The sequence below is a fragment of the Macaca nemestrina genome, unplaced genomic scaffold, assembly GCF_043159975.1.
Source record: "Macaca nemestrina isolate mMacNem1 unplaced genomic scaffold, mMacNem.hap1 Scaffold_135, whole genome shotgun sequence".
Lineage (NCBI taxonomy): Eukaryota > Metazoa > Chordata > Mammalia > Primates > Cercopithecidae > Macaca > Macaca nemestrina.
In genome coordinates, this window is record NW_027257618.1 from 84637 (window position 1) to 105935 (window position 21299).

Consider the following 21299-nt stretch of genomic DNA (forward strand, 5'->3'; position numbering starts at 1 on the left):
CACTCCTCCCTCCACACTCGTCTTCCGCCCCCTCCCCTTCTTCCTTCCCCTTCCCTTCTTCCTTCCTTCCCCTTCCTTCTTCCTTCCTTCCTCCCCTTCTTCCTCCCTTCCTCCCTTTTCTCCTCCCTCCTCTTCCTCCTCCTCCCCCTCTTCCCCCTGCCTGTCCTTGGGCAACCTCCATGGAACTCTGGTTCAAAGTCACTGGTCTGTGGGGCCGCCCATTTGATAGACGAGCACGCTGGGGACCAGACACAAGTGACTGACTCAGACCAGCTCGCATGTCATCTCCTGCCTCCCGTAACACCGGGTTGTCCCTAATGGAAGAGAGTCAATGATGCTGCTTCACTGATCTCCAGGGAAAACAGGTTGATAACAGGTTATAAACATGGGAACGTTTTGGAAAAAGCGTCGTCCACTTGTCAGCTCCATCTCTCCTGCCCGGAAGATGTAGGGGAAACCTGCCTTCAGCCCACCCTCATCCCATAACAGGACAGAGGACAAAGGGGCAGAGACCCAGGTCCTGTCAGTGCCCTCAGGAAACCCCCCATTTCCTCCTCATGGTGGAAGTGGAAACCATCCCACTGGACTAGATTTTCCCGGGAAGCCCCTCCACCCCGAAAGCAAGGAATGTGGTTTGAGCACACACCATTCTCGGTGCCATCACTTTCTGCAGCTGAACTCTGCATACGTGGCCCATTGATCTTGCTAGTCCAGTGTTACTGGGTCCTGGGAGTTTCTGTGGGCTGATGGCAGGTGTTTACCATTGTGTTTAGAGGGGAGAACAGAACTTTATTTGTCGAAATCAGATGATAACCATTGCCATGTGATTCCTTGGGTTGGTTGGGGTGGGGGTGCTCAATGCTTTTCCTGAGGGCTAAGTTCTAGTTTGAGACCGTCTCTCTTTGTCGCCCAAGCTGGAGTGCAGTGGTGCGATCTTGGCTCACTGCAACCTCCGCCTCCTGGCTTCAAGCAGTTCTCCCTGCCTCAGCCTCCCAAGTAGCTGGGATTATAGGTGTGTGCCACCACGCTTGGCTAATTACAAAAATGTTTAATATAGGCTAGGTTTTGCCATATTGGTCAGGCTGGTCTCGAACTCCTTGCCTCAAATGATCGCCCCACCTTGCCCTCCTAAAATACTGGGATTACAGGCTTGAGCCACTCTGCCCGGCCTGATCCTGACATCTTTTAAAGTTGCCTTCATGTACCAAAAGCCAGTCTATGTTTGAAAATCAGTCTTGAAGAGCCTAGGAGGAGAGGGATAAGCTTCAACTAGGTGAATAACTATGCATATGTTAAAAATATGGGCCAAAATCTACCCCAAATGTTAACTCTTCTGCTTTGCGTATTATATCCATTTATAGTTATTTCAGTACTAAGATTTTTAAAGACTCTTTTGATAATTATTGACAAATTACTATTAAAACTCAGCTGCATTTGTAACACTTCAAAGAACTAATTGGATGACATCATTTTTCCCAGAGGCATTTTGGATTGTTACATAATTAATGTTTATCTCTTTGCCAGAAATCTTTTTTTTTTTCTTTTCCAGAACAGATACCTGAAAAGAAAATTTCCTTTGCATTAAGTGTTATTTCACTGTGTGACAATCAATTTTTGAACGTGAGAACAAGATCATCATGTATTTTTGGGATAATTCTTGCTTAATAGTGATAATGCTAAGTGTTAAAATTATGCAACAATTTGTTTCTTTGAAAATTACTATTTGCCTGCTCACCAGGTGGGAGCTGATGAGAACGTGGATGTGAAAATTAAATTGTATTTAGCTTGTATAAAAGAAGTTTAAAAAAAAAAAGCTCTTTTTTTTTGTTTTGTGCTACTACTGAAGTTGCTTCCTTGTGGAAATGAGGTTATTGCAGGCACCTAGAATTTTATCTCCTTCACTTGTACAATGGGAAGAAATTCTCCAACAAGCACAGGAATCTGACTTTCTGATATTGAGACTCCTAGGCATCAGCCCCGTGGAAGGGTTGGTGATTACGTGAGCGTTGGCGTTGATGTGAGCACCCTCCAAGCCGGACGCAGGGAGCAGGGAAGGGCAGAACAGGCCCCTCAGGAGCCATGAGAAAATCAAGTGTTGGCAGCAGTGGTGAGGGTTGATGTCAGGGGCCAGGAGGAGGTGGTGAAGGGAGCATGTGCCTCAAGGCAGCCCTGGAACCCGCGGTCCCTGCAGTGAAGTCTGATCTGCAGGGGACGTGGACGGCCACGTGGCGAGGCCCACAGACAGCCTGGACTTGGCTGCCTCAGAACTCTGGTGGACGTTGCAAACGGCCCCACAGGGTTGCAGTGCACATTCCTTGGACAGAGAGAAGACGCTTGTAACTGTTTTCGGCACGAAGCCAGCGCCCTGTGAACAGTGGCCACTGCTGTCGTGACTGAGTGCCGTGCAACTGGAGGCATTTGCTCTGCTCAGTTCACTTAATTGGGCCAGGAATGGGGTGGCCCTGCCTTCAACAAGCTTGACGCATTGAACGAGGACTCAGTCAGTAAAGTACTCTGTAAATATGCTCTGCTGGCTAGAGTGAGCAAAGCCCAGGGAGAGAGTGGTTCCTCAGTATTAGACAGGTGTTTGTGGTGGGGCCAGCTGTGTGGCTGCCAGAGCGAATGTGACCAGGAAGCCTCTGTCCCCCCGGAGGTGGCCAGCGTAACTGTTACACGTGCCATAGGTAGAAAGGGGGCATTGCTGGGAAACTTGCTCATGTTGCTGTTTTCTGATTGGAAATTCAAGGTTTCTGAGCATCCTACATCGAATTTGTACATTGCTGAGACTGTACTCCTTTCAACACTTGTTTTTTCCTGCTTTTCGGATCCATACAACCTGGCATTTGGCCGTGGCTTCCAGGACAGGCTGGATGCAGAGTGAAGTCCTCCTCACTGTCAATCTTTGCAGATGTCTTTCTTGAGAGTCTCAATTAGGTTTTTACTTAACTAGACTTTTAAAATTGCCATGCACATAACTCTACCAGTTACAATCGTGAGCTGACATGGGTTTTTGGTTTTACTTTGATGAATGTTTAACATTTGCATGCTGGATGTGGGGGTGGAGGTCATTTATCTGCTTTTCATTTCCTTCTTGGTTATACTTAGTGACTTTCAGGTACGGTGTGGAAAGCCTGGCACAGGGTGAATTGCAGGCTGCAGTGTGGCGCGGTGGACGAGAGGCGCGGGCTGCAGTGTGCACAGTGGATGAGAGTGAAGCTATTTCCATCCTCGAGGGAAACACACAGGAAACAATTTAAAAAACTGATCATCTAGCTTGAATGAGGTCCAACAAATTCAGTTTGCAAAGTTTAACTTCCAAGTTAACTTAGTAACTTTTCCCCCAAGTCATTAATTTAGTAGCTTATGTTTATTGCCTAAAACAAGTCATAAATTCTAAAATGAATGACTAAACATGTAATAATTTAGGCATACAGCACCTGAAGGGAAAACTGCCAGTATGCTAAAATATTGGATACAGATGCTCAAAAAATATAATGTAGCATTCTTACAATGCATGTGCTTTTAGCATGTAACTTGGTGAGTAGTTTTGAGCTATATTTGTAGGAATGTGTATCTTGAATACTTCAGGACACCACTGGAGATGTGTGCTTGAGAGGTATAAATACTGGATGTTCTTCTCCCTTCCCTTAAATGAAAAACATTAGCTCCCTTCCTTTTTATTTTTATTTTTTGAAGTGGACTCTCGCTCTTGTTGCCCAGGCTGGAGTGCAGTGATGCAATCTCGGCCCACTGCAACTTCCGCCTCCGGGGTTGAAGTGATTCTCCTGCCTCAGCCTCCCCAGTAGTTGGGATTACAGGTACCCACCACCATGCCCCACTAATTTTTGTATTTTTATTAGAGATGGGGTTTTGCCATAGTGTCCAGGCTGGTCTCAAACTCCTGACCTCAGGTGATCTGCCCACCTCGACCTCCCAAATTGCTGGGATTACAGGTGTGAGCCACTGTGCCTGGCCAGCTCCCTTCTATAATGATTTATACAGTTGTTTTTGCTTTTTGTTTTTTTGAGACGGTGTCTCACTCTCGCCCAAGCTGGAGTGCAGTGATGCAAATCTTGGCTGACTGTATCCTTCACCTCCTGGGCTCAGGTGATCCTCCCACTTCAGCTTCCTGAGTAGCTGTGACTGGACACACATCACCACGCCCAGCTTTATTATTATTATTATTATTATTATTATTGGTATTTTTAGTAGAGACAGGGTTTTGCCATATTTTCCAGGCTGGTCTCGAGCTCCTGGGCTCAAGCAATCTCCTGGCCTCAACCTCCGAAACTGCTGGGATTACAGGCGTGAGCACCACATTTGGCCCATTTTTTTTTTTTCTTCCAGGATTAGGAGTCGACTTTCAGAAAATCCTTCAACCTTGCAAGCTTAATTTTCCATAAAAATATTCCTCTAGGATAAAAACAAGACACAAAGAAGTACATGTGGAGTGCAGTTAAAAATTTTCAACACAACTTAGCTTAGGAAAGTTGACATTTACAAAGACCAGGAGGCCCGTTCAGTGCCTTCTAGGCACTGGGAATGGCGGTCTGTGGGCGACCCTAACATGTGGGGTGTCCTGAGACGTGATCGTGGTGTTCACGCTTTTACCGAGGGCTTCCCAGGGGTACCAGAGGCTGTTCTTCTGCAGTCGGCCAGCCAGGCAGCGGCTGCTGGAGAAGGAACGAACAGTAAAAGACAGATGGACACGGTGTTATTGTGGCAGAGAGGTTAAAACCAGGGTCACTTTGTTCTTACAGTTTTAAAAAGCTAATAATGAAGTCCTTAAATATGTTCAGGATTTCAAAGCAGTTGTGGGTGTGTCTGTGTCTCTAGCTCCCGTTTGGGTGCTTCCTGTGAAGAGAGCTCAGAGACCCCACCTTTCCTTGATGAGGTGACAGGGCCTGGAGAGGTGTGAACCCCGTGGTGGGGGGGATGACTGACCTGGGGTGAGGCTGGGTCAGCGTGGGGATCCACCCCCACTCCACGTTCCTGTAGGGAATCCACAGTTCTAAGTCTTTATGATAGGGGTAAAATGAACCTGGAAGAGGTGTTATTTTTTAAGAAGTAAGTGCCATGCTCTTTTTTCCTCATACTTTTCCGTGTTTAAGCAGCATTGAAGGATAAGGCACTAGTAGCATGTTGTTTTGGAAACAATGTTGTTGGTTATTTTACGTTGAATATGGTACTAAGGTTGCCTGGTAACAGAAGTTTTCCTTAAACAACATGGAACTCTGTTGAATCTGTTGCCCCATTGGCTGAGCCGTCTGAAATCAGTGCAGTAGCAGCTGAAGAGGCCTCTTCCCCTTGGAGGAAGCCGCTGGATTGGCAGGAGGCACCGCGCTTGACTGAGGGAGTGAGGCGCGTTTGCAGGGACCCCACGTGGCCCCTGCAGCTCTGTCCTGCCCCCTGCTGGTTGGCCAAGCAGCCTCGTGACAGTGTGCTCATTGTGAATGTTCACTGGGGCAGGCCAAGGCTTTTGTTCCAGAAACACTGACTTCAGAAATGGCCGGCTGTTTGTGTTGAGCATGGCAAGAAAGACTTACGTGCGTCTTAAACCTCTTGGACAAAACAAGTTGATGTTTCAAATGCATTTCGAAGGCTAATGACTTTGCTATGGTCAATATTCAGGAGAAAAGAGGGTTTGATGAAACAGAAAGACAGGAGTGGCAAGTGACGTGCTTGTGCCCCGTATGACTAAGCGATGTCCTGGCCGTTCCACACCACGGCCTCTGAGCAGCCAGCCTGCAGATACTGGGTCAATTTAGATATCCCTGATCTCTGCAGAGGTTTGATTAGGTAGCCCAAGAGCAGATAAACACAAACGCTGACTGGAAACCCTGGCACACGGGGACACTGGAAACAGCAAGCTGCTATTAACATCATAGTGAGAGACAGTCGCCTGCTCTCTTAGGGGTGTCAGCTTCTTTTCCTTCTAGACGTTCATCTGCGTTACAATACAGTTTTGCTCAGTTTATCCCCATTACTCCACTGTCTTCGCTGTTAAAGTCTCAGCCAGCACTTAGCTCTGACACTCCAGGAATTTGACTGTGCGGCTGACCAGGCCTACCTGGCTTGGCTGTAAAGCAGGTGAGATTTTCCGGAAGGCAGTGACGAGAACCCGAGGCAGGAAAGAGCATTGCTGGTCTACATACGGCAGTGCACCTGCAGCAGAGCATGTACGTGCACGTTCAGGCTAAACAGGTGTAGGAGAGAAGAAAACCACCTATGATTAGTCACTTAAAATGCCACACACCCCACCCTTGAGACCCTAGCACATAGAGTAGTAGTGGTCTTGGAGATGGCAGGTGTGCTGAAGTCTGATTTTCTCACTTAGTTTTTTCCAGCAGCGTTTTCCTCATCTCTAAGCTGGGGCTAACAACTGCCACGCATAGATTTGTGCATGGAACCGTGCGTGTAAAGTGGGGTAGCCCCCAGGACCTAGGAAGGACTCGTGGTCAGTGTCGGTGGTCATGCGTGCTGTACGGGTCCCCCAGGAGGACCATTGCTACAGATAACTCCCTCCGTTCAATGTCACTGAATGTAAAAGGTGGGACGTTGGCTTCTGATGTGTCTGGTTTGCTGCAGGCCGCGCTGCACCCCGTGGTTCCTGAGCCCTGAGCTGAAGTACGTCCTGCTGCATCGCCTGTGTCGCTTTTGCTGTGTCACTTAGAGCTCCTGCCCTGGGAAACTTCCTCGCGCCTGACGAGCACCACAGTTTGCAGCAAGACCTGTCCAAAGCGTGGACTGCGAGAGCCCCGCTGTGGTCCTCTCCTCTCCATGTTGGGAGCGACTCTGTGGGGTTTGTCGGCCCTTCTCTCAGGTGTCCTGTGTCTCATGGATCAGCCGACGAGCCCCGTCTGGAGGAGCACTCTGCAAAACGCTGCAGGCCACCCAGATCTCCTAGCGCAGAGTGAGGCCACATCTGCAGACTTGACCGCACAGAGTCCCGAGGCATTCGGCAAGAAGGGGAGTGGGATGTGTGTGAGATCCCACTGTGGAAGCCGGCTCTGCTCCGTACTCTGCGTGCGGGGTGCCTGATGTTCAGACCTGCTGTGTCTATCGGGGGCCATGGCGGGGTGGTGGGAGTGGGGGCAGGGAGCAGCGCGGATGGATCCAGGAAAGGACTTAGTTGAATCCCAGCTGCCCACATACCTGTTGCTGGTCTTGGACAAGGTCCCTAGTTTCTCTGGGCTTTCGGTTTGATTGTAAGACTAGGACGCCGCCCTAGTCTGAAGATGTCGGTGTGTGCGGGAATGCCTGGCGCAGTCACCATGGGTTTTCCTTCAGCCTCCTCCGTGCCCCTCCCTGGGTCAATCAGTATCCATGCGTGCCACAAGTAAATTACAGTCCCTCCGAAAAACCAGTTGACCCGAGTTTTATGGTCGAGCATGGTGAGTGTCCTTGCCAGGAAATGCCACTAGATGTCTTGGGCCTGCTCCTCTACCTCCACAGCAATCCCCGCAACAGGCTGGTTCAGGACGTGGGAGGTGGGAGTCGGTGTTGTACCTAGGACAGGCTGAAGTCCAAGGCTCATTTGCTCTGTGAGGGGTGATCAGGATGACACATCAAGTGGAGCCCCATGGCTGACCCTGGAGGTGGACGGTCGGGTCGGATTGGCTGCCCTCCAGCACGTGTTTCGAGTGATGCCTTCCCTGGGTTACGCAGCCCTGATCTGTAGCGCACAACTTCCCAGCTCCAGCCAGTCTGGTCTTGCCGTCTCCTTCCAAGAAGGTAGGTGCGGCGCAGTTGCCTTTAAGCGGCTCCTTCTGGACACCGCAGGGCAGCAGCAAGCAAGCATGGGCGACTTTTTTCTTACGTTGACCACAATACGCAGGGCCAGCTTTGCACGATCCCATTCAGCATCACACGTGTGCATCGACCACTCACCTGTCCATCTGCCACAGACAGGCTTGGACAGGACCATTGAGTGGCCTTTATGGCAAAGAGCCTAAAGGGCTCACAGGAAACCTGGACCCAGCGCAATGGTAACAGCGCAGCAATACCTGTCATTGATCAAGGGGTATTCTGGGCCCGACATGGTGTTAAGTGATCCAGTTCGGTTAGCACTCTTAGAATTAACCCCCTTTTGCCTATCAGGAAATCGAAGACGGAGGGCATTAATGCCAGGGAGCAGGGAGTAAGGGGACACACAGAGGGGCTGAGGGGCTGGGCACTCTGAGCCCACGGATCTGCCCACAGGCCCCGGCTGCACGGACACCAGAGCTGCTGCTCTGGAGGGGATGAGGAGCTCTGGGGAAAAGATGGAGCCTGACGTGGGTAAGATTTGGATATTTTCAGAAGAGATTTTCAGCCTGGAATGAGGGTGTAAGTGACTGAATCGGAGTGATGAGCCAGATAGCCCGGCTGCGGGAGCTCCCCTGTGGGGTGAGGGAGGAAGGCCTTGGGGGCGTGTGGCTGAGCAGAGGCGCTGGGTCGCCAGGAGTCGCCTCGGGTTTGGAAAGGGGGAGAAACGCAGCGCCCTGCACTGCAAGGGCACCGAGACGTGGTTGTGGTTCTTCCTGACCGTGACAGGCACAAATGGTGCTGATGGTGGAATGCACGGAGTTTGCCTTCAGAGAATTCCTGCTGTCTTTTAAAACCTGGGCCTCTCATTTAAACTTGGTGGCCTCAGGTGAATGGTCAGAAACAGTTTTTGATGAGGTTGCAGAGACTGTGCATGGCCTCTGATTGTGCACATCCTGTGATCGTGTATAGTCTCTGATTGTGGCCTCTGGCCTCTTTGTGGCCTCTGATTGTGTGGGTCTCTGTGTGTGGTCTCTGTGCAGCCTCTGATTGTGTGTGGTCTCTGATTGTGCTCAGTCTCGGATTGTGCGCGGCCTCTGATTGTGTGCAGCCTCTGATTGTGGGTTGTGTGAGTTTCCCAGGATTAAGTAGATGAGCCTCGTGCTGGAGCAGGTGTGCCTTGTGTTGGGCATGTGGATAAAGAAGTTTAACCCATCCCCTCTTTGAGAATGGCAGGGCAGTAACAAAGGCGGTTGATTTATACATGGCCATCCTCGTGAGGTGAGGACCTGAAAGGTTTACTGCTTTCCCGGAAAGCTGCTCTGGGCGTCACCATCACTGATCATGGACAGCAGCTCAGAAGCCCCCTTAAGGTGCAGGGAGGGACCGGCGCTGGTCCTGTCTGTGCCCAGGCTGCTGGTCACCCTGACGGCCAGGCGATGGCTGCCTGTGCACGAAGCTCGGGTCAGAGTGAATTTGGGCAGTGTCGGCTTTGATTTAGGTCAAGACTGATCAGTCTTCCTAAAATACTAGCCATGAAAGCTTTCATAGATTGTAGTTCTTTGGGAGATTTATATGTGGTTTTTAAAGCACAGGGCCCATGGCCAGTGTTGAATTACATTTTGTTCAGTGTAACTGACAGGACACTGGACCTGAGTCTCAGGCCTGCCACAGGGTTCAGGGAGCTTCAGAGAGGGCGATGTTTGTGCTCAAGTTTTCGCAGATGGGATGGGACATGGGCATGAGGCTGGAATGCTCTAACCTTCAATATTCAGTCATCGGTATCACCTGTGCACACGCATATCGTTTTCAAAGATGGACAAGCTTTTGGGAAATATCTGAAGACTTTTCCAGTTTTGAAAGAAGCTGGGATGACACTGGAAACGTCAGGTGTCTTGGCTGCTGATCAGGTCCATCACCACGCACATGGTCCCTAACCTGGCCCACCTCTGATCATGCACAGCAGGTGACGAGGTCCATAACCTCACACTTCTGTGCACAGCAGGTGACCAGGTCCCTAACCTCAAAAGCTTCTGATTGGGTGCAGCTGGTGACCAGGTCTGTAACTTCGCATGGCTCTGATTGTGCAGAGCTGGTGACCAGGTCACTAACCACCCACACCTCTATTCATACCCAGCGGGTGACCGGGTCCATCACCTCACACCTCTGATTGTGCATAGCAGGTGACCAGGTCTGGAACCTTGCACACCTCTGATCGTGCACAACGGGTGACTAATTCCATGACCTCATGCCTCTCTGCACAGTGGGTGACCAGGTCCGTAACCTCACACCTCTGATCGTGCACAGCTGGTGGGCGCAGGACCCACTTCAGTGAGGGGCTGACTTCCCAGGTGTGAAGGGGGAATGCTGTGTGGCTCGCTAAGCCCCTCCATGCTTTGGGGGCTCCAGGCTGTGGCCGGCAAGTAGGAGGTGGTCCCAGGAGGCTGCTGTGTGTTGGGGATGGGAGGCAGCTGCAGGGTGGAAGTAGGATGATGTTGTAGGGGGCCACTGTGGGGGGGTGGGACGGGAGGCAACTGCAAGTTGGAAGTAGGATGTTGTCCCAGGAGGCTGCTGTGTGTGGGGGAGGGAGGAGGCAACTGCAGGGTGGTGTGGTGGTCCCCGTGCCACTGATTTCAGGTTAAAATAGAATGTGGACCTCTTTTTACCATAGTTTTTAATTACTCCGCTAGTTTGTGTTGCTGTCTCTTGCTATGAAGTCCATAGTCTGATGTCTCTGTGGTCCCCATGTTTCCCTTCTGCTTGTGTTACCCGATCCTGTGGGTCAGCTGTGAGGAAACCACTCTCCACGCCTCATCTGGAGTGGTCTCAAGCTGGGTGTGCTGGTCTCCTTGTGGGCTAAAGTGTTCTTCTGTTACTGTTTTCTCTGTGTTTTGACCAAATTTAGCAGACTTGTGTATGATGCAAACACTTTAAAAAATGTCTTTTGCCTTTATGAAAAAAACGCCTGCATTGCTTTAAAATGAACCTTTTCTGTGTCTCCATCCTTCCCCATAGATTGCTCTGTGTTAGAAACTCAGTGGTGTGTGCGCTTCATGGCCTCATTCCATCAAGCACTGTAACCTCTGATTGCAAAAGTGACTACACTCAAGGCAAAAAACTTTGCAAATGTTGGAAATAATGAACAAAAACAATATATTGTTCTCTTGTCACCCTGAAATGGCTACTCTTAATATTTTGATGTAGTTCTTTCAATTCTTTTTAAGTAAAGTTGCTTCTAACACAAGCACTTTGATTATATTGATCAAATTATATTCAGGAAATAAGGAGAAAGTAAAAAGAATATCCAGTTTGGGGCAAAAAGGAAGACGACATAGAAAGAGGCTGTAAAACTCCCTGCAACTTGAAAAGCTGGGTTGTGGTGGCTGTGGTTTTGTTTTTACTGTGAGAGACCACAGGATTCTTCTTGGCACTGAAGGGCAATAAGATAATACCCTGTGTGTGTGCTGGTGGCTGTATAAACCGAGCCGCATGTCCTCTTTCGAAGCAGAGAAAGCATGAGGTTTGAGGTAGTGGTTTGGTAACTTTTGGAAAGTCTGTTTGTAGGACTGCACTGCAGAGATTAGGTCAGTCTGAATTAGAATCGAATGATCTGTTCAGGCCTTGGGAGCTTTCTACACCGGGTGTATGCCTGTTCTGGATGTGGTGTAGAAGGAACAGGACTGGGAGGGTTTCTTGCTTCCCAGTCATAGAAATGCCTGCAATTATCACTGTTTGTTGTCTCTCGGGAAGCTATTTCGGGAAGGAAGTGTACGTTCCAAGGCTGTTGGTTGGCCTGTCGTCACCCTGGGGGTCTTGGTGTGGGTCACGGGAGCTGTGACTGCTCACGCGTGGAGCTCTGTCTGTCTCGCTGCCGTGCCGGTAGATAGCTGGTCACCAACACAGTGTGTGTCCCAGTGGCCTTTGAGAAGAATTATCTGCATCATTTTTATACAAGGTCCTTTTTCCTTTCAATGTCAACATCGTGTCTTCTAGCTAAGCGATATGTTCTTGCAGAAACAGGAAGTGTGGCTTAAGTGAGAAATGAGGGAATTGATCCATAACTGCTATCAGTTTTTATACAGTTGAGCCATTGTAATTTATACATAAACATGTTAAATCTATGGAAGTGAGTCATGGTGCCAGACCCTCACAAATGCCGAATGTCTACGTGGGACCTCTCTTCTGTCGGGTCCACATCACAAGAAGAAAAGTCGCTCAAATGCAGCACGGAGTGGACGTGAATCTCCGAAAACTCCATGAATCAGAGCGACTGCTTTCCCAATTGCCGGTCTCCCCATTTGAGGTTGTGAGATTCCCGTTCTGAAGCTCCTTCAGTTTCCCAGCACCCATTTCACTCCTTCGTGGAGATAACAGACTCACACTGATACCTTGTTCTCAGATTTTCTTATTAGAAAAAGCACATATTTCACAAGAATTGTCCGGCTAACTCACTCCTTAGCCTGGGTAACCCACATACCACTTTTCTCTGTAAAATACTCACCTTTCAGAACTCTTGGTAAATTATTTAAGAATAGGAAGGTACCATGACTTTGGCCACAAGCAGTATTATGTATAATGTGCAAGTGAGTGCCTTGAGAGCCATGGGTGCTAAAGACAAATTTTCTCAGAAGAGAAAAATGTAAGCGGTTCTTTACATGATCATTAATTTTGTTTTGCCTAAATAACATCTTGTCTTTGTACAGGGATACAGGACGTTGCTGAGTATTGACGGGGGCGAGTGGGTCCCACTGCCCCACAGTGTGATCCTGAATATTGACAGGGGTGAGTGGGTCCTGCTGCCCCACTGTGTGTGACAAGCCCTTTGTTTCTGGCCCGGAAATGTGCCGGCTCCGTCAGTGCATTGGGCTGGTGCTGGCTCCCTTTGTTAGTTTGCATGCGAGGCAAAATCTCACGCCTTTCACTCTTGTTGACATACAGATGCCAAAGCTTTGAACAAATTCTTACTAAATCAAACCCAGAAATATGTAAAAGGGATAAGAATACCATGAACACTTAGAGTTTGTTCTCATGATCTGTAGTTTTGCATTGCACATTTGGCTCATCATTCAAAAATCAATGTAATTCACCACATTAACAAAAAATAAAGCAGAAAACCCATTTATTTTATCCTCTCAGTGGACACTGAAAAACATCTGTTGAAATTTAATAGTCCTTATACGAATTTCCTACCACATCAGGAACAGTAGGGAACTTTCTCCATTTGATAAAGGCCACTCCTGAAAAACAAGAGCTGACCCCCCTCCTCGGTGGTGGCAGCCGGGAAGCTCTGCCCATAGTCGGGGTGTCGGGAGCATGGCCATTCTCCGTGGTTCAGGTTTGCATGGTGCGCACTGGGGCCCTCGTCCATGAAGTGAGTCAGGAGAACTAAAAGGCATAAAGACTTGGAAGCAGGGAGATGCTTGATGTACAGAAGACACAGGGCCTTATTTAGAATATTTTAGGAAATGTACAAACAACCAGAAACGGTGTGAATTTTGCAAGCATGCAAGATGGACACTTCGCAACAGATGTATACAGATGCCCAGTGGCCCGTGAAAGGTGCTCACCAGGGAGTCATTGGGTAAGTACAACTTAAACCCACAAGGTTCCCCTTCACAAGACTGGAGAAGGGAGGACAGTAGCAGGTGCTGGTGAAGATATGACAGACTGGATCTCAGACTGATGGAGACTTAAAATGGCACAGCCACTTCAGCAAACTGTGGCAGTTTCTTTAAAATGTGTACACTTACCATATGGCCCAGCAGGTACGCCGTAGACGTTCACCAAGGAGAGCTGAAAATGTGTGTCCTTGTAAAAGAATGCACATTATCTCCAGAGTAAATTGTCATAGCCAAGAACGGGAAACAACATAAATCTCTCTCATCTGGAGAAACATGAGCAAATTCTGATATATTCATACATTGTCCTAGTTCCCATCAGGAAAAACGTACAAAATACTGAAACCAAAACAGACAACGGGGATGAGTTCCAGGAGCCTTGAATTGAGCAAAAAGTGAACACCACGCCGTGGAGTCCATGTGACGATGGAGAATCTATGCGAGTCTCGGGTGACGGAAGAGCGCCAAGAACACTCCTCGAGAATGAACGGTGGCTGTCTCTTGAGGGCTGGGAGGGGACTTGTGGGAACTTTGACGCAAAAGATTTTATTAGGGTAATAAATTTCCATTTATCATAATGCGCCAAGTGAACTCAAGATCTGAACATTTCACTGTGTATACTTTGTACTCTCTCCCTTCCAAAAAAACAATGAAAAAATAATTACAAATGAGCACTGAACTCGATAGATTTTTCACAGTGGTATTAGATAGCAATTCTGAAAGCATTTCTGTATCTCCAGGCTTAAGCAAATAAGCTTAATAAATCAGTGAATATGTTGAGTGTTACAGGAGCCAGGTTTCTTTCTTGGTAAGAGAGGTAGAAATAAGAAAAGGCCAAAGCCTGGAATGGATCACGTGGGATTCGGTTGCAGCAGGAGGTACCAGTATAAGCTGGTGGCTCCCGACAGATGTAGACAGGGATAGAAGTGCCTGTGGATGGGTGTGCGTGCACATGCGTGTACATGCGTGTTGTGTGTTCTACTTGCTGGCAATGCCCAGCAGCACCCGGTGCCCACTCTTAGCTTCCAAACACGGTTCTTCACTAGAAGGAGCCCTGGTCTAAGGGCTGGGGAATCCGGTGTCAAATCTGGGACCAGTTGAGCAACAGAACAAACAATTGTAACTATGAATCATAACCCACAAAGCCAGACTCCATGAGTACATATGGACATAGGTAAATGAATGCTGAAAGATAGAGTAATTATTTTTCAGTGAATATGGAAGATCTAATGATTTAGAAGGAATGACAGGAAATCAGTGGATGCTAAAACTAGTAGTGAAGAATTGATGGAAAACAGAATATGTACATAGTATCAGGGTGTCTCCTCCCAAATCTTAATTTCAACGCGAGAAGTAGCATCTTTGCTTTGGAGGCACGTAAGCACCACCTTCACTGAGTTGCCGATGTTAACATTGTCACACAGGACAGACTTCTGCGGTGTCCCTGCTAAAATGCATACTCTTGAGTCTAGTCCGGAAGATACCAAAATAAAGGACAAGCTGTGAAATAACTGACCTGTATTCTTTAACATTTCCAATTTCAAGAAACACAAAAGCTGAGAAACTTGGATTCTGGACGGGTAAAAATCACACGACAAATCAATTCATGATCCTGGATTGGATCGTAAAAGAGGAAGACAAAGTAAAAAAATTATGGAGACAGTTGACACCATTTGAAAGTGAACTTTGTATATGACAGTTAAATTTCCCGATCTTGAGGAAAATGAATGTGAGAGCATATCCTTGTGTTGAGGAAATACATTGAAACATTTAGGTATGGAAGGACATAGTATCTGAAATTTATTTCCATTTGACTTAGAAAATTCATGGGGGAGGGTGGAAAGCAGTGATGTAAGATAGGAGCAGTTGGGCCTAAGTTGAGCCTGGTAAGTTATGTGGGAATTCGCTACGCTGGTCTTGCAGATTTTCTGTGTGTTTGAAATTACATCCAAAAAGTTTAAAACGGAGAATATGCAAAACAAAAAGCGATTTGTGGAAGTGAGTGGACTGTCACCTCATTGATCCCTTCAGTTTTTGGCCATGAGCCAAGTCAGTCACATAGTGGTTTTTGACCTGGGAATTAGAAATAGTGGCCAGATGACCAGGCTCTTTAGTTAGGGAGAGAAGTGTGCACAAAGGCTGACCAAGACCAAGCAGTGTGATGAGCTGCTTGTGGGCGTGATGCTGAGGGTCTTGGTCCTGTCTCAGGTGGCAGCTTGGGGGGTTTAAGCCAGAAAGCCACGTCCTGCAGGGGCCTTTGAAAACAGTATGCTGAGAATAGATAGGGCTCAAGGACAGTATCTCCAATTGAATTTTTAATGAACTCCCGTAGACGCCAAGAAGGCAGGCAGATAAGGAAGAGCATAGAAACAAGGAACTGAGTAGAAGGTTACATGTGGGAAAAGAAAGTTTGTTTTGCTTTGCATTCTTTCTGCTGACGTGGGGTTTATGGAGTATAAATAAAGTGAGGCGGAGGCTCTGAGTGCGGCTGCCATGTTCTCTGTGTGTCTCTGTCTTTTGTGTGTTCTTTCATTCTCCACCACCCCCGGCACGGACCCCAACAACGTCCGATTCCCTTTCATGGGATTATTCTCGCAGCTTCAGAGAAAACTGCCCCAACCTGTCTTCACTCACGCTGGCCATTTTTGGTGGTGTTTTTATTCTGCTAACACCGTTCTCACTGACAGTTTAGGGCCTTTCAGTGGGTTTTTGCCTGTGTCTCAAAGATTCTCGTCTTGACAGCCGGTATGTTTCATTCCCGTTGTTCTGATTCTGTGTTAAGAGGGTTCTTCCCTGGCTTCACAGTTTGGAGTTGCCGCTGCATCTGTCTCTGCTTTAATTCTCTAGCCCATCTATCACTTGTCTCGTCCCTTAAGAAGTGGCCTGCGTTAGATGCCATGAGACTGTCTGCCTTATCACCACTGCGTCCCCAGCCCGTAGGGACTTACAGAGAAGGCATTCAGTGAATGTGTGGAATTAATGTAATGGGTTAATAGCCACAAAATGTGTTAATGGTTGTTTTAGTCTCTTTTCACGCTGCTGATAAAGACATGCCCGGGACAGGGAAGAAAAAGATTTAGTTGGCCTTGCAGTTCCACATGGTGGGGAGGCCTCAGAATCATGGTGGGAAGCGAAAGGCACTTCTTACATGTCAGCAGCAAGAGAAAACGAGGTAGAAGCAAAAGCGGAAACCCCTGATAAACCATGAGATCTCATGAGATTTATTCACTATCACAAGAATAGCACAGGAAAGATGGGCCCCAGTGATTCAATTACCTCTCCCTAGGTCGCTCCCACAACACATGGGAATTCTGGGAGGTACAATTCAAGTTGAAATTTGGGTGGGGACACAGCCATACCTTATCCATAGCCAACACAGTCCTGGCCCATGGCTGGTATTGAGCTGAGCTGCGACTGTGGCTGTGTGAGTTGGGGTGCGAGGCGTGTGCACGCCTCTCCGTGGTACAGTGAAAGGATTTGGAGGCTCAAACGTGTGACCTACAAAGAATCTCCAAAGATCAAGGTCCATTCACCCTAAAAAGAAAAATCTCAGCGCAGTTTACAGCCAGTGTTTGCTTGTGGACATGGATTCTGCAGTAATAAAATGAATAATTAAAATCTGTGAATAAATTTTAATGTCTTTACTGGAATTGTAAACACTGATTTTCTTTCCTCACCTACCCATCTGTTGGTGAGTTTGAGAAGGTGGATGAACCGTGCTGCGGGGACAGAGAGGAGGGTACAGCTTGGCCTCTGGGACCTCAGCTGAGCCCTGAGTGACTGAGCTCTCTCCGTTTCAGACGTCCACACGGAAGCTGTCCAGGCAGCTCTGGCCAAACACAAAGAGTGGAAGATGGCGGTGCCTATGCCTTCCAAACGCAGGTCCCTGGTTGTGCAGACCTCCATGGATGCCTACACCCCTCCAGGTAAGGGACACGCTCCCTGACACTGCCTCCTGAACATGCTGGGCGCCTCAGAATTGACCACTGGCTCAGCATTCGGGTTTTTGCCTTCAAAATCATGGTGCAGAAATGCAGATTTTGTGAACCAGAATTCCAAAAACAGTGTATGAGTTAAACGTGGAAGGAAAAGTAACATTATGTATCTGTATAAATACACGTTTTTAACTTTTCATCAAGACTCGTGCATATGATACATACCAGTAAAATCTCACACAGTTTTATTCATTTAATTCCTTGTATGGAAAAGGGAAGAGTTTGTTGTAGCCCTCTGGGTGGAATTGGACTTTTCTTCTGATTAGGCTGGTGCATGCGTGTTCTCAAATCTTCAGATACGTGTGCTGTATTGTTGGATTGTTTTAGAAAAAGCGAATTGGACAGTTTAGGCAGCTACCCGAATCAGGTCATAAACTTTGCCTGCAAGGTGCCAGCTGGTATTTTAGTTCCTGCAGGCCATAAGGTCTCTCACAACCACTGAACTCTGCCCTCAGCCATGGGTGATAGCAAGTGCCTATGGCTGAGTACCAATAGAACTATATTTACAAGCACAGTGAACCAGATTTGATGCACAGACCTGCCAACCCCTTATCTAAATTACTGAAGGTAATAGCCAATTTATATTTCTGCTATATAATACTGCTTTTCTTTAATCTTGAATTTTACATAACTACCCAAATTCTCTATTTTCTCTACCTAAATAATTATAAACTACATTTCATGATCTTCACACCCAAGGAAAGCAGAAAGTTTAGTTATCCGGATACTTGTTAGAGACACAGATTGAACCTACGTTATTTGGTGTTTAGTTTCTGTGATTTTGATTCCAACATTATTCATGTCATTGTTACAAGCTTGTCTTCTCAAAGGACTTGAATCACCTTACATCCCACGTTGAAGCTACATATCACTTTAAATGACACCGTGTTTTTCCTCCAATACAAGAGAAACTTAAGGTACAATATGAATAGTTGAAAATGTACAACATTTTGGGGAGTATTTTTACTTTTGAAGTTTAGCTTAGACTTGGGAAGCAGTGAGACAGAAGGATGTGCTTCAGATCAGAGCTGAGATCAAGCGTATGTCCACATTACAACAAGCAGCTCCTGAGTTTCACCTTTATGTACCTTTACAAATGAAGGTAGTGGAATTTATAGGACAGAACTTAGAGTGCATCATTTTGGGTTTTCGTTGCTTTTTGTTTTGAGACAAGGTCTTGCTCTGTCACCAAGGTTGGAATTCAGCATCATAATGGCAGCTCTTGGCTCACTGCAGCTGTGACCACCTGGGCTCAAGCGGTCCTCCGACTTCAGCCTCAAGCAGCTGGGACCACAGGTGCTCACCACCACACCCAGCTAAGTTTTAAGTTTTTGTAGAGACAGGGTGTTCCTATGTTGTTCTTGTTTTTCATTTACACATAAAGTGTTCTTCATCTAAAGAGCGCAATGCCAGCAGGCAAGGGAGTGAATGCCATGCTAGCAAGGTTGTTGGCAAAGGAGCCCTTTCTGCCTACGTGCTCCCTTGGACTCCTCCCTTTCTTTATTTTAATATTAAGTCACAGCACATGATTAAGGGCTGGGCACGGTAGCTCATGCCTATAACTCCAGCACTGTGGGAGTCCAGTGCAGGTGTATGGCTTGAGCCCAAGGGTTCAAGGCCAGCCTGAAAAACATGGCAAAATGTACAGAAATGCCTTTTGTACATCTTGTCTCCACCAAAAGCACAAAAAATTAGCTGAGCCTGGTGGTGTACACCTGTAGTCCCAGCTACTTGGGAGGCTGAGGTGGGAGAATCACTTGAGCCCGGGAGGCAGAGGTTGCTGTCAGCTGAGATGCCACCACTGCACTCCAGCCGGGGCAACAGAGCAAGACTCCCATCTCAATTAGAAAAATATAACAATAAGGTCGGGCGCAGTGGCTCAAGCCTGTAATCCTAGCACTTTGGGAGGCCGAGACGGGTGGATCACGAGGTCAGGAGATCGAGACCATCCTGGCTAACACGGTAAAACCCCGTCTCTACTAAAAAATACAAAAAACTAGCTGGACGAGGTGGCGGGCGCCTGTAGTCTCAGCTACACAGGAGGCTGAGGCAGGAGAATGGCGTAAACCCGGGAGGCGGAGCTTGCAGTGAGCTGAGATCCGGCCACTGCACTCCAACCTGAGCAACAGAGAAAGACTCCGTCTCAAAAAAAAAAAAAAAGAAAAGAAAAATAAATAGAGAGTCTTTAGAAAGGATTAGGCCAGGCGTGGTGGCTCATGCCTGTAACCTCAGCACTTTGGGAAGCCAAGGCAGGCAGATTGCTTGAGTCCTGGCGTTTGAGACTAGCCTGGGCAACATTCCAAAGCTCATCCCTACAAAAAATACAGAAATCAGCCGGGCATGGTGGTGTGTGCCTGTGGTCCCAGCTGCTCAGGAGGCTGGGGTGGGAGAATCACCTGGGCCAGGGGAGGTTGAGGCTGCGGTGAGCCGTGATCATGCCACTGCACTCCAGCCTGGGCAACAGAGCTAGACCCTATCTCAAAAAATAATATGCTTAATCCTGTTTCTTTAGTTTATGGTTATAATTTGCAAAAACTTATGGTAAAAAAATTGCATTTGTATGTGTTCTTTGTGTAACTAACAACATGGACGTAAAAGGATAAACCACTTGAAATATTTTAAACCAAATTTTTGGCACTAACCAGTATGTAAGGCAACGGGCATTTTTCTTCACCACTTTTTATAAGATAAATTACTTTGAAATGGAAGAAGCAGTGCGGTTATTTGCTTATTTCTCGTATTGAATCCAACCGCTAAGAAATGTTACTGGGTCATGCGTGATGAATAACCTCACTGTACAGATGTCTACAAAATATAAAAGAATACTATTTGAAATGTTATTTTTGTGAAATATTTGGATTTGACTAACATTTTTATATAAACCATAAAGCATCCTTTGTAAATTTCCATCAGGAGTCCTCTTGTTATCACATGGGGCAGTTCTGTAAAATCATAAATGTCAATATCATAAAAATTTTTTACTCCCACCCTATATTGTGCTTAGCGATAGTTTGCATGTTTATTGCCGTACTTACTCGATCAAAATCTTAGCTGCATTTCCTACCTACTTTTCTTAGTTGTTGGTAACAGTGGTAAGATCTTACTGAGTTTCATTGCCCTTCAGAGAATGTTCTTGAAGTTTATCTTCTATGAAATGACGGACTGCTGACCTGGATTATAGTTTCTGGAGAAACACTCATTAGGATTGTCGCAACACTAATATTCTTTGGGTGAAACTTGCCTTTAGTTTTCAAATGTAAAGATATAAGAATCATTTGCCAAAATTTCTAGCCATGATCAGAGAACAGGGACCCAAATCACACATCTGCCGTAAACAACTGTAAAACTGCACAAACCGAATGAGGTGGCTGTTTTTAGTCTGTGACAAGAGCTGTGCCAGCCAGAACCTGAGGGCGAGGGCAGGAGAATGAATGAGACGCACCCACAGTACACTTGCCCTCTGGAGAACACCTGCAGACTGTGGCGCCGAGAGCTCAGGTGTGGGTGGAGCAGGGCCATCCTATCAAGTCCAGAATGCAGAGCTCGGAAGGAGCTCAGGTGTGAGCGGATCATGGCCACCCTACCACATCCAGGAGGGGGAGATCGGAGTGGGTGCAGGATTGGAGCTCTCCACAGATCCACACCAGCAGCGAATCAATCCAAGCCTGCCCATGTCACAATGACCCAGCAGTGCCTGTGCTACCTACTAAAACAAGAGCTGGAAACCTTCAGAGGAAGGTTAGGGATCCTGAGTGTGCTCAACATGTTACCTACAATGTGTAATACTCAGCAAATAATCACTGCATACACAGAGAAACAGGAGGTAGAATCTGTGGTCAAGAAAGAGGCAGTAAAAAGTGCACACCCATGCAGGATGGTCTCTGTCACTCACCACATGCGGCGGCTGAGCACATGAAGTGCGCCCGGTCTGAAGTGGATT

At 47.3% G+C, this 21299-nt stretch overlaps 1 protein-coding gene across 3 annotated transcripts in view; it reads left to right on the forward strand.

The window, feature by feature from the left end:
• The window catches only part of LOC139361286 (disco-interacting protein 2 homolog C-like), a 115119-nt gene that overhangs the window by 77805 nt on the left and 16015 nt on the right, over positions 1-21299 (forward strand). For all 3 annotated transcript variants that reach the window (XM_071089903.1, XM_071089905.1, XM_071089904.1), the window contains exon 2: positions 17165-17290. In XM_071089903.1, coding sequence (XP_070946004.1) covers positions 17218-17290 — 73 coding nt within the window. In that variant the 5' untranslated portion in view covers positions 17165-17217. The remainder of the gene's footprint in view (positions 1-17164; positions 17291-21299) is intronic.